The following is a 13116-nucleotide window of genomic DNA, read 5'->3' as shown; positions in this document are numbered from 1 at the left end:
GGGTATTTGTAATGAAAAGAAGCTGGCGGGTAACACTCTTGTGCAAGACTCTTGTGATAAATGAATGTTTCTGGTCTTCCGTTGATTACATGTGAAAAATTGCCTCCTGCCTCAATGCCCTCTCTCCCTCCCTTAGAAAGAAAAAAAGAGGCTTAAATATGTTTGTGCTCTTTATCTGTCGCTGTGTAATTTGGCCTTAATGACCTCCTTAAACTGAGACAAAATCTTCGTTTCCCTCTTCTGGCGTTCCTCCCTGTTGAACATGGCCAAGGCTCTCTTCTCGTCAGCACTGTAAATCTGGTTTTCCTTTCTCAGACGCACAGCTTCCATACGACGATGTCTGCCCAAAAAATAAAGGAAACAGTACTGCAGAAATGTTTTTCTCTTGTCTACAAGACAAAGATAACACATGCTCAATGTCTGCATATCCAAGGGTCTATCAAAGGAATTGACAAATAACCAAACTGCATATTGCAATGGTGGTCAAAACGACATGTTGCTCCATAGTGTCAAAATCAGGCATAATATATCTAGTTAAATACAAAATTAGATGATGAAATGTTCCATGTTGAAACTGGCATTACCGGCACTTTCTTCGACATGACCACATATCAGTCAATGTAATTAACCTAGCTGTTATCAAATGCATTGTGGTGCTTTCTTTTCAAGGGTATTTGTTAAATTTATTAACAACACACACTCTCTCCAGACTGCCTTCTGGTGTAAACAGACAATGCCGAAAAGTGGCGCTCTTATCCCACGGACAAATGGAGCAGCCCTTGCACATATTCATTAATATGTATGCATGCATGAGAACACATTCAAGCATGTGCATGTTAGCACGGAAATAATGCAACCATCCTGAAATCCTGAGCCAAAAGATTACATTCTCCAGCTGGGACAGCACTGCTTTCCCGTTTGTTATTTTCATTGGCCTGTGGTCATCGCTGCTCTTAGCAATCTTGTTTGCAGAATCAAAAGACATAAAAATGAGTGTCCACTGATAGAAAAATTCCCGTCAAAAATATTTCACAGTATTTTTGAAGTCAGTAATGTGGTGACGGACACTTCTGGCACAATGTTTTTCATTATACAAAAAAAAACTGACATTACATTACATCTTAGAATCCGGTAACCACATCACATTCCTTAGTGGACCCTCACTCCGGTACAAAAAAAAAACGTCTTTCAAAATACCAAGTAGAAATATTAAAAAAAAAGCAAGAACCAGGAAACTGAAACTGGGTTTCAACCCAACAATGACATCACGACAGACCGTCCTATGATGTCGCAGCTACTGTCACAAAACCTATCGTGAGTGCGTTGATTGTCCAAACTGGCAACTGTATGTGACAGCTTTGGTCATTATTTGCCAGAAATGACCAAAAGCCTCTGTACATTTGTAGTAAAAACTATTTCCTTCAAGGAACCATAAACTCCAACACGAAGTTAGTCTGGACAGGTTATCAATATAGTTGATAAATTCAACAAGGTCACCTAATATGCAGATTTCACTAATAAAAGCATTTTTAAGGGAGCAAATAGTGTAAATGTCAAGTACTGCCTATGGCAACAAAACCAAAAACTTTTTTTTTTCTTTTTTTTTCGAAATAAGTCGCATCTACCTTGACAGAACCCGAGAAAAACGTGGAAGCTTTTTTATCCGTAGACACACACTGGGATTTGTTATGTGATATGCTTTAAAATGCTAGTTATGGGGCCCATTTAATTTTGATAGTTTTTCAAAAGGAATATCTATAAGACAACTTACAATTACAGCTGAAATTCAATGTCTGGATTTGGCTCATTTCGAAAAAAAAAAAAGAAAACTCCTCACTTCTCTGCACTATCAGTGATGACAATTTTTGACTAGGAATTTATTTGGCTTAGCCGGGCAAGTCGTTTTTTTTTCAAGAAACAAAAATAATCAGATCTTGACAAGAAAATTTGTGGCCTACAACTGTCTTTCTTTACAGTGATGTTCAAACAGCTGAGTGCCCAGAACTAAAAGAAATAAAATGCAGAGGTATCCACTAGCATCTCCACATGCAGCTTAATAATAGATCATGGTCACAAACTTCCAAACCTGACATCACACTTAAATATGGACTCTTCATTCCAAACTGACATTATCTTTTTAGATTTTTCTAAAGCCTTCGATCGCGTGCCCCATCTTCGCCTCATGTCTAAACTCTCCGGACTGTCCATTGATCCTCTCGTTTTATCATGGATACATTGCTTTTTAACAGGTCGCTCCCAATACACAGTAATCGACAATCATCCTTCAGGCACTACTAACGTTATCTCTGGCGTTCCCCAAGGTTCCGTTCTTGGCCCACTTCTTTTTCTAATCTTCATTAATGACCTTCCTTCCGGTGTTTCATCCACTATTCGGCTTTTTGCGGATGATTGCATCCTTTATCGTCGCATTGTCACTAACAGGGATCAACTATCGCTTCAGAACGACTTACACATAATAGAACGGTGGTGTTCCGACTGGCTTATGCAGCTGAATGTCTCAAAGTGCCAATTCATGCAAGTATCGCGAAAACGTTCCAACATCAGATCTGCATATTCACTCCTGTCAAACACGATAACCCAAGTCCAATCATATCGGTACCTTGGAATCACCATCTCCAGCAAATTAACCTGGTCGGAACACATCTTATATCTAGCATCTAGAGCATCAAAATCACTTGGCCTCATCCGAAGATCCCTGTACCTAGCCCCTCCTTCTGTTCGAAAATTAGCATACGAAACATTCACCCGTACCATACTTGATTATGCAGCGGCTATATGGAATCCTCACCAAGCATACTTAATTAACACCTTAGAAGCCGTTCAAAACAGAGCAGCCCGTTTTATATCCTCAAATTACAATAGACACAGCAGTATCACCAGTATTAAATCTTCACTTAACATCCCGCCACTAGAGCTCCGACGGAAAATCGCACGACTCTGCCTCTTCCATAAGTTATATTACAATTTTCCTGATCTTCGTGACACATTATTACTAGCTCCCATCAGAACATCGCGCCGCCCGTTTAACCTCCTCAGCATTCAACGTATACATGGATCGACCTTGGCATTTAATAAATCTTTTCTTCCAACTGCAATAGAAAATTGGAACCTGCTACCCGACTACATTGTTAACGAGCGCGACGCTACTAAATTTCGACAGGCATTAATTAATCACTGTACTGAATAAAAGACACTTCTCAAACTTCACCCAGTTAACTTATTATTTTTCTTGTTGTTGTTGTAGTTGTTACCGCCTAATTCAGCCTTGTGCCCTTCATTATTGACCAACGTTGTATTGTGATGTATCGTTTTTCATTTTATTGTATTGCATTATGTTTTGTTGTATTAACGTATTATTCTTAGTTGCATTTGCTTTGTCCCCCCCCCCCCCCCTTATGTAATGCCTCAACAGAGGCCTTTAAGGGTATAATAAATGATGATGATGATGATGATGATGATGATGATGATGACAAATTTAAACGTCACTGCAGTGAGTGTCCATATAATAACATGCTCCTCAGTTTCTAGATGGCTCTCCCCACCAAAAAATGAGGTGATAACTGCAAAGAGCCCAGCTATTAGAGTGATATGACTATAAAGATCTGAAATGTTCAAAAGTTTAGTTTATACAAGCTGTTCAATAATGAAAGCAATGATAGATTGGAATTCGTTGTATGGCACCCTAATTGCTCGCATATAGCATGCTCGGCGAAAGACACATGAAAATGCACCAATTGCACAATTGATATGGGTTGATTTGCTGCCTTCTTTATGTACGTACCTGCTACCAGACATGACATAGCCCACAGACTCAAAGGACTCAATTTCATTGCTGGTGAGACCAATTTCTCCTCTTCTTGGGATCCGCTTTCCCTCTGCCACATATGCTGCCATCGCTGCACCCTCTCCTGGAAGCAGGGCCTTGCCGTAGCTGCAAATTGCAATTAATGCAAGTTGTAATCACTCAATGATACAAATTAACAAGGAGCTGTACTGCCCACACAAACACATGTGGACAAGATATCACAGGCAGACGTGGACAAGGTAAGAAAGTAACATTCTTTCACAGACACCAGAGAGCTGCAATGATGAGAGCATTTCACAAACAGAGATCAGCCGAGGCACACTTACTCTTTGGCAGAGAGCTGAACATGCTGCTTTGGTAGGGGACCAATGATCTCATCATCGTCTGATGCATCTTCTCCTAAAACCGTGAAAAAAAAATAAAGATGGAAAAGTGGTTTATGCTATGCCTTCATTTAAAAGAAATATTCTGTTACCTATAATATAAGGTGGCAAAACAAATCCCTCAACGTATACCACACACATACTTTGCGATACCATAACGATGAACAACGAAACTGTCAAGGCAGTACCATCACATGCTTCTGTGCTCCAACGTGCAGCTTACTTATCCGCAGAAATTGTGAGCACGAAACAACTCGAGGAGCACTTTTGCATTTTAAATACTGGCCAAAACAAAACAGCACAAAAAACAATAGGTTATTTGAGGGAGATAGATGTCACTCCTAGCCAGATTGTGATGATCTTGGCAACAAGAAGTGCCCTCAAATGTATTCCTGAAAACAAGAGACAATTAGGAAGAATTAATGCACCAAGAGCTTAAGCATTAATCTGAAAAACTTGTTTGACCTGTTGTGTATGCCTGAAGAAAAGAAAAGAAATAGGAAAAGAGAAGAAGTAGGATTCAAGGATTTAGCATTTCAGATTTTCAAGCACTCACTTCGCTTGTCAACCCACATCTCGAAATCACTGTCACCAGCTTTGTGCTTCCCACTGCCTGATCCCTCAGAGTCTGAAGAACTAGATGAGCTGGAGGAGCTGCTCTTGCGCCTGTGGTGTTTCTTGGCTTTCTTTTTTGACTCTTTCTTCTTGTGCTTTTTCTTCTCTTTCTTTCGCTTCTTGCTCTTGTGCGATGAGGAGTCTCTGCTGTGCTTGTGTTTACGTTTCTTTGATTTGCTCTCTGAAATTGCGTTGACAAAATGAAACATTTAAGTTCGGGGTTTAAGAGACGCAGCCTCAAAGATGTGTGAATCAAAATCAAGAAAACATTGCTTTGGTGTCGAACTCACTCTTGCCAGTGTCAGGTGAGTCGCCAGACTGTTTCTTTTTGCTGTTTTGATCGTCGTCTGGCCTGAAACGAAATTGATGACAAAGTTAAACATGCCAGTATGCGTAGAAATTTTACAAACTGAGAATTATATAAAGAAGCTCTGAAAGCCCGGCACGAACGATATCTAAACCTATGATCATGCTTGCGCAAAAGATCTCGGGTTTCGCGCTTCACACTTGAGCGCTCCATAGCGGTAGGTTTAAAAAAGAAATGTAAACGCGCACTTACTGAACTGGCCGCTCCGGGGATTCACCCCACAGGCTTCGAACACCCTGGGCGCCTATTTTCTCTCGTTCTTGCCTTCTCCTGGAATTAAAAGAAAGAAAGGAAACACGAGAAAGCTCTCACCATCCGTTCGTAGCACGGTGATCACTGTCACTTTTCTGATGTTTGTGTAATAACACACACCTAGCCATGAAGCTGTCTGCCATATCAGGCAAGGGTCGCCTGAAGTTGCTGTGCGATGGGCCATCCTCCCGGTCGTCCCTATGCTTCGAGTGCTCCGAATCCGAAGGCCTGCGAAGGGCGTCAGTAGCTGAGTGCCTAACCAGAGCAAACGTCCCACTTACGTGCGAAGTGCGTAACCCCAAGCGTCGCTTCTGCGCACCTGTAATCTTTCTTCCTGAAACTGTCGAAGCCAGCAGCCGCCGCAGGAACCTGATAGCGAAGACCACTGCTCATGGTAAATACGTCTACTAACGAATTATTAACGAACTTAGCTGCGTATTTTTCCGAGACAGAACTCTACCCGATGTCAACACACAGGACTTCCTGTCACACTTCTCACTGAATTCGGCTTCTCCGTGTGGCAAACTTTATACAGTTTCGGCCTTTAATACATTTCTAATGTTTGTTTTAGTTTCGTACAAAAAAATTGGTTTCTACTTTTTGGGAGGTTTTTGCTAACAGCATGTTTTACTGCAGTTTGCTGTGTAATAACACACTTTTTAATTTTATCACCGCAGAATGGCTTATATTGTTTCTTCTCTTCAGTCAGTTTCGTTACCGTTTCCACGATTGTTTTAGAGTTGTTTCGTTTTTAATGTGGTTAGGCATCAAATATGGCAGCTCCCCAGAGCACGCGCGAGCAGTTGCTTCGACTGGTTGATGATATCGAAATAATTGCCAAGTACGTGGGAATAATTTTTTGTGAGGCGTCTGCTTAAGCTTAGCTGTTTGCTCCTTGTTCTTTCTAAGCATCGCGCGTGATATTATATGTGCAAAGTTTGTATGTTTCTTTCAAGTGTTGCGCAGCTTTCGAAACGTGTGTTGAACGATGACAGTTCCCGGCTTGCCTGAAATCCGTCAATTTCTTTCAGAGAGCTTTTTGAGAACATTATCGCTCCCAAAAATCAGCGACTGTCGGCAGCAGAGCACAGCCAGCTTGCCGAATTGTTGGTTGCGAAGGACGAAGAGCTCAAACAAACGCTGGCGATTGGTAAGTCCGTCATATCGACGCGATCCGTACTGTCAAGGTTGTCAAATTGTTATGCTTCATCCGCTCAGCCGCAGTCCAAGCAGAAGTTCAGAAGACGATCAACAGCCTTCAGGAGGAAGTGGAAAAGCAGGACCACGACATTCACTTACTGCAGTGGCAGCTCAAAGAAGCGGAACATTTGCTGGTACGTTCTTTCTGTATCCGGACACACAATTCATTCTAGCGATGACTATTGTCAACGCATCGGCTGTGTAGCAAGTATTTTTGCGGTAAAAAAAAAAAATCACCCGCATGCTCAGTGCTTGAGAACAAAAGCAGATTTTCAGCAGTGCGCCGCCTTTGCGTGTCACTCGTTTATCAAGCTGCCGTGCGCGCATCAACGTTGTGTGTACTTGGCACATATTTTTTTATTGATCGCGTAATTACTTCTGCTTCTGAATTTGTCATTGGTCTTTCTCTTTGTGGACTTTAGAATAAACAGGCGATGATTTTCCTCGGCGTCAGCTGCCAGTCTGTTTTTCGCGGCGTGCTCCAGTGCTCAATACTTTCATGTAAAAATGATGTAATTAAGTCGTGCTAGTCATTTGGAACGTCGTATGCTTGCCTTGTGCAAAAAGAAGGGGAAGAAAGTTTTGTTTTCTTATTATGCTGTGGACATGCAACAGGCCTGTACAGTGCATAATAAAGGCAAAAGAAACGCACAGGTGTATAGCGACCTATGCCTCGATTCTTGGCCGATCCCCCAGTGGGCATGTACCGTCTTTTAACAACAAGCCTCCTCCTGTTTCTGTAACACGATGCTCGCCATAACTTCTGAACTGTCCTGTTTCAGTCAACAGCAATCTACCAGGCGAAGCAGAAACTGCAGAGCATTGAGAAGGCAAATGCGAGGGCAGTCTCTTCGGAGGAGCTCATCAAGTATGCCCACCGCATCAGTGCCAGCAACGCGGTGGCCGCACCACACAACTGGCAGCAAGGTAGCAAGCTGGCCGCAGTGCCGTGTATTTACTTGCTGTGTGAGGAAGCCTCATTCCTGTGGTGACCTTTGTGCGGTTCTCCGTGGCACTCAGGTGACCCGAGAAGACCATACCCGACAGACATAGAGATGCGGCAGGGATACCTTGGTCGCCTTAGTGATCTTCCTCTCTCGGGGCCACCCCTTCAGCCACAGGGAAGCTTGGGTGATCTCAATGCTGCTCGTCATCATGGTGAGATTTTTTAAAATCTCCCTACTGCTTACTTCAGTTTCTTGCCATTGATTGGCCTGGGAGATAACCCTGCGCAGATAAAGCTGCCTGCACTTCCAGAACTAGTTTTTGACTTGCCTCATCCTGCTACCTTTTGTGGCAGTACAGTGTGTGGCAGTTCCTTAGTGCAACTCACTTTAGATCAGTGCAGAAGCAGCGGCATGCTTAGTACACTGCATTTGTTGCACTTGTGAGAAAGCCCTGCCGCAATGGATTTGTGGCTGTGGCATTTGGCTCTCGAGCACAAGACGCGGGATCAAATACTGGCCATGGTGGCCACGTTTTGATGGAGGCAAATTGCATTAATGCCCATGTGCTATATGATGTCAGTGCACATCAAGGAACACCAGGTGGTCAAAATAAATCTGGAGCCATCCACATGCCATACCATAGGGTGGACGTACTTTGTGCAAATAGTGCCACAGCAGTTCTACATGAAATGAAAATGATGAGTCACTGGGCTGCTGGAATCCAGTTTCAGAAGTGCAGTTGTATACAGGAGACTTGACATGTTCAAGTTCTACAGCTTATATGACCTACTCTTTTGTTGTTTATTCATGTGCTGAAATGCCAGTGAAGCTATTTTCATTTCCTGTTATTGATACTCGTGCTGCTCCATTCATGATGATGCAACGTATAAAATTTTGCGACTGAAGTGGTATAAAATTTTGGTTTAACTTTGGTGCAAGTATTTGAGATAATAAATGGTTAGAGTCCAATCTTGTTGTTTCCAGCAAATAAAGTATCAACATTGGAGTATTAACCGGTTGTCGTATATTCCACGTCCTCCATTTAAAATGGAACAATGTTCTTGCCGAGTTTGTACAAACCCATGGATGTTAGCCATTATTGTGCAAGTAGTAGCCGTTTCATTTTTTTTTTTTAACATCAGTCCCTTACTTGGCTTTGGTGGTGTGGTAGAATGAAGGGTTCCCCAAATGACCATTCAACACATTTGATGCATGATGCGAATACATTGAAGCAAAATGTGTAACTCTGTTGCTCTACTGTTGTTTCAGACCAGAATCCACTTGGGCAGTCATTTTCATGGCAGATTGGCGGAGATATCAAGCCACCTATCTCTAGCAACCACAACTCTGTTGGCATGGATGCTAAAAACAAAGAAAACGAAGATGTTGAAGTCATGTCAACGGACTCTTCTAGCAGCTCTTCCAGTGACAGCCAGTGAACAGACTCCATTTCACTATTGTACATATCAACAAACACCATGTGAGCAACTTGCAATGGTGTGCCTTCCTTGTCCGACCTCATTTGATGTGTCGTACGTGCTGTGGTGCATGCACAGTGAACTTGGCTCGAAACCTGCTTGCACTCACCACGATATGTGCAGAACAGTGCCAAGTAGTACCTAATAATAGAGCATAATAGAGTAAATAGAGCATTACGCTTCCTGCACTAACAAAAGCTGGACCCTTTAAATTGCTCATAGTTTCGGAAGTCAGCCTTACATTTAATGTACTTTATGGGCTTACCACATTGTAGATATTTGAATGATTGTTGTGCCTAACTGCCACACTAGAAAATGCCACTACCATGCTATAGAGGCTGTTTGTGTAAAGATAGGAAAATGGCTACAGTACAACACAAAATAGTGCAAAATGCCCACCAAAAATTACTTTCCTGGTTCAGGCCATGGCACTGCTTGCTTCCAAGAAAATTATTGAATGTGTTGAAATGAGAGCAGCAGTTTGAAGACTGCTCCTTTTGTCTAGTACTTAATGCAGCAAAACATGCCGTCAAACATATAGAAGTTGCTATGACTGCTATCGAGCTAAAAGAAGCAGTTGAGCAAACCTTCGTGCGACTTTCAAATGAAAACTGCACAGTGAACTGTTGGAAGTAGTGAGATTAAACTTAAGTCGCTGTACTTATAGAATGGAAGTCACGTTGTTGGTTCTCAAACTCATTAATGCTCATAGAATAGTCTACCAACTGGAACTAGGTCTTGTGAGCATGAACCAGTGATGCTACTGATTGGGAGCAATTTTTGGACCTCTAAACTTGTGGGGACTGAAATCAAACTTTAGAGCATTCAGCTCAAATTTTGTGGCTCCTTTAGGTATCAGACAGGCTCCTCGCTGTCTGTGTCTGCATATGTGCACTGGTGTTTACTTTACTTTATGGGGGTTTAACGTCCCAAAGCGACTAAGGCTAGTGTGCACTGGTGTGATAGTTAAAGTGTTGGCAGGTGACACCATGGTGCAGCAAGTATAGTATAATGATTCTGTGCCATTTTTTTTTTAATTTCCAACCCTTCCTCATTGGGGTCACTTACACATTGGCTGAAGTCACATCACACTGCATGTTAGCTCTTGATTATTGGCTGAAGCCTAGGGCCTGGTGTCGCTTCAGCCAAAGGCAAAGGTCAGGAAATTCAAAAATGGAATATTTAATATAATACCAACCCAGGTGTGGCAAGTGCTCTAATGACAAGAAAGGCTTCAGCTTTCCAACTGAAAACTGGCTTATCGGCAGATAATATATATGCAGAGACAGGTCCGGACTGGACAGGCAGCAGTGCATGCTTAAGTGGAGATACCAAAATGGGCATGTGTCTAGTCTCATTTTTTGCAAACAAAAAGTCTATTGTCAAATCTAACAGCCGGCTTTGGCATACAATTAAGGTGTGCATGCCTCATAAGAGAACTATTTTGTTTAATGGTATGCCTCCCTCTTGTGCAAGCATCTAATAAGAAATGGAGCAAGGTACAGGTACATGGGAAACTACTAGTGAAGCCCACAAATTGAGTAGCATAGAACAGCTTGCTTATTTGACCACTAGCATTTGCAAGCTGGGCACACCTTGCATGCGAACTTGCATGCCAGCTCTCTTAGCTTTTCATTTACATCCATCAGTTGTTCCATCTCTGTGCAAGTGTCCCATTTGCCTCTGCTAGGAGTGCTTGACAGGATTCAGTTTCCTCCATTTTCTTGGAATCGAGGGCCTGTATTGATAAATTCCTGAACCCTTTGAAAGATATATTCTCCTTGATGACCTGAGCATCTGATGGCATCATTTCTCCATTCAAATCTCAGTCCTATTCGTTGTGCTGCTGTCAGCCCACGCTTTTTTTGGTTTCTCCTGGATCACAGCCTCCGATTACACACAAAGGTGTTTCTCACTAAACATTTGTAGCCTGCATTTCATGTAACTAGAATTGGCAAGGCAAAAAAAAACACGAGAGAGTACAAGTGGCATCTTCATTAGGTCAATAGTGCACACCACTTGTCCAGCAGCAGTGCTACCTGAACACCCTTGGGAAAAACTGAATTGACCGCAGCCATATGCTTGGCAGACTGATGGTTTAGTTTATGGGGGATTTAACGTCTCAAAGTGACTCTGGCTACGAGAGACTCGGCAGGCTGAACTGCCATTAACAGCAAATATGGGTGGGCACATTAGAACAGCAATACGATACTTGCACAATAATCCTGGAGAACACCATCTTCTCTCCAAAAGTGCCTTGGTTTAGAGTCTTGATCCAGTCTCTAAAATGCTTCACCACACAGGTAAGAGTGCAGGTTATCCTTTGTCAAGATAGGGGTGCAAAGCAGAGTCCAGCTGTGAAACTTGCAGCACTTGAATGCTAAACCTCTCATCCTAGGCACTGAGCAGAAAATGTCATTTGGCACAGTTCAGCACAATAATGGCATCACAGGAGTAGAGAGGAGAAAAAGTATTTTGCCGGTTGTGTCATGGACCCGCCGCGGTGGCTCAGTGGTTAGGGCGCTCGGCTACTGATCCGGAGTTCCCGGGTTCGAACCTGACCGCGGCGGCTGCGTTTTTATGGAGGAAAAACGCTAAGGCGCCCGTGTGCTGTGCGATGTCAGTGCACGTTCCCCAGGTGGTCGAAATATATCAGAGCCCTCCACTACGGACCTATTTCTTCCTTTCTTCTTTCACTCCCTCCTTTATTCCTTCCCTTGAGGCGCGGTTCAGGTGTCCAAAGATATACGAGACAGATACTGCGCCATTTCCTTTCCCCAAAAACCAATTATTATTATTATTATTGTGTCATGGTCTACATGTTGTACAAATGTGCCATACCTTAAAATAGAAGTCTGAAGTACAGTAGACTTTGCTTTGTCGACATATGTGCTTAGGGGTGGTTTTGGAAGGTGGAGGCTTCAAACGGACAGCATCGCGATTTCCAGCCAGTACTAATGGTACTGCTATCACAGTAAGCAGTTCAATTTATCCAAAGGTAGACTCATTGAATAGCAGTGAAAAAACTTTAAAAACCAATTTCGCATGGCAGCAGATTTAATTGATAAATAACAGCTAATAATAGTAGTCTGCTTTTGAGTGAAAACAGCGCAGCAATGACTATTTTTTGCTACTAACTTGTACAGTACTGAGTGTCCATTGCCGGGAATATTAAAGCAGAACTGATCTAAAATATAAGCTTTCCGTGTCCTCCTTAAAAGCGGCGGCATTCATGCAAGGAGGCTCCACCACACAATCAGCAGCTTGTGTAGAGGCAGAGCGCGCTTATTTGGCACACGGGACCATGCAGACAGAAGCGAGACGAACGCACATTAACACTACACCTTCTAGAAAGAAAAAAATTCAGAAGGCACTTCGGACTGCTTATGTGCTGTGAAGGCAAAAGCATTAGTGTGTCATCGTTAGTGTTTGACCTCGAAGCAGGTTGTGCAGTGAGAAGTGAAGCACAGACGCTTCTCTCAACGCCAATTACACAAATTCTGAATCCACACAGGTACGAGTGACACACTTGGACATTCGGTTTGAATACCTGTCTCACGTTAGCCTCCAACCTAAGAGACGTATGCTATTATGCAATGAAAACTCCTAACAAGGGACTAATTACTCATTGGCATCCACCCATGTGCAGCCATACAGCTACAAAGGAAAGCTGTACAGCTTTCACAGAAACTTCACAGTTAAAGAAAAATTCGTCCTGGTCAGGGTTCGAACCCGGGACCACCGCTTCACCGGAGCAGTCGCTCTTACCAACCGAGCTATCCGGGACGGTAAGCTTATGGTAGGGCGAGAGCGGATTGAGCAATAACTCGAAGTGGGAACAGTGTTGGTCAAATGTTTAGGGGAATCCCTTGACATGGAGTAGAATGTGTAATAAGGGAGTAATTACTCATTAGCATCCGCCCAAGTGCAGCCATCCGGCTACAAAGGAAAGCTATACAGCTTTCTCATAAGGGAGTAATTACTCTTTTATTACAAATTCATGAAAATTGGCTTCTGAGGAAAGGAAATGGTGCAGTAACTGTCACAT

At 42.8% G+C, this 13116-nt stretch overlaps 2 protein-coding genes across 2 annotated transcripts; one reads left to right on the top strand and one right to left on the bottom strand.

Moving 5' to 3' along the window:
• Nucleotides 1–157: 157 nt before the first annotated feature.
• Nucleotides 158–5971, bottom strand: LOC144125352 (uncharacterized). Its single transcript, XM_077658659.1, has 8 exons — nucleotides 5763–5971; nucleotides 5564–5671; nucleotides 5384–5461; nucleotides 5115–5176; nucleotides 4766–5005; nucleotides 4153–4225; nucleotides 3803–3952; nucleotides 158–340 (listed from the first exon to the last, which is right to left on the bottom strand). Exons 1-8 carry the CDS (start codon nucleotides 5834–5836, stop codon nucleotides 172–174), a joined length of 954 nt encoding a protein of 317 aa, XP_077514785.1. The 5' UTR covers nucleotides 5837–5971; the 3' UTR covers nucleotides 158–171.
• Nucleotides 5972–6185: 214 nt separating this feature from the next.
• Nucleotides 6186–9085, top strand: MED4 (mediator complex subunit 4). The gene is made up of 6 exons (XM_077658654.1): nucleotides 6186–6284; nucleotides 6475–6593; nucleotides 6662–6777; nucleotides 7426–7570; nucleotides 7664–7801; nucleotides 8860–9085. Exons 1-6 carry the CDS (start codon nucleotides 6217–6219, stop codon nucleotides 9027–9029), a joined length of 756 nt encoding a protein of 251 aa, XP_077514780.1. The 5' UTR covers nucleotides 6186–6216; the 3' UTR covers nucleotides 9030–9085.
• The last annotated feature ends 4031 nt before the right edge of the window (nucleotides 9086–13116 follow it).

This window comes from Amblyomma americanum, chromosome 3 (assembly GCF_052857255.1).
Source record: "Amblyomma americanum isolate KBUSLIRL-KWMA chromosome 3, ASM5285725v1, whole genome shotgun sequence".
Lineage (NCBI taxonomy): Eukaryota > Metazoa > Arthropoda > Arachnida > Ixodida > Ixodidae > Amblyomma > Amblyomma americanum.
The sequence above is the reverse complement of the archived record's forward strand: the minus strand, read 5'-3'. Positions and strand labels throughout refer to the sequence as shown.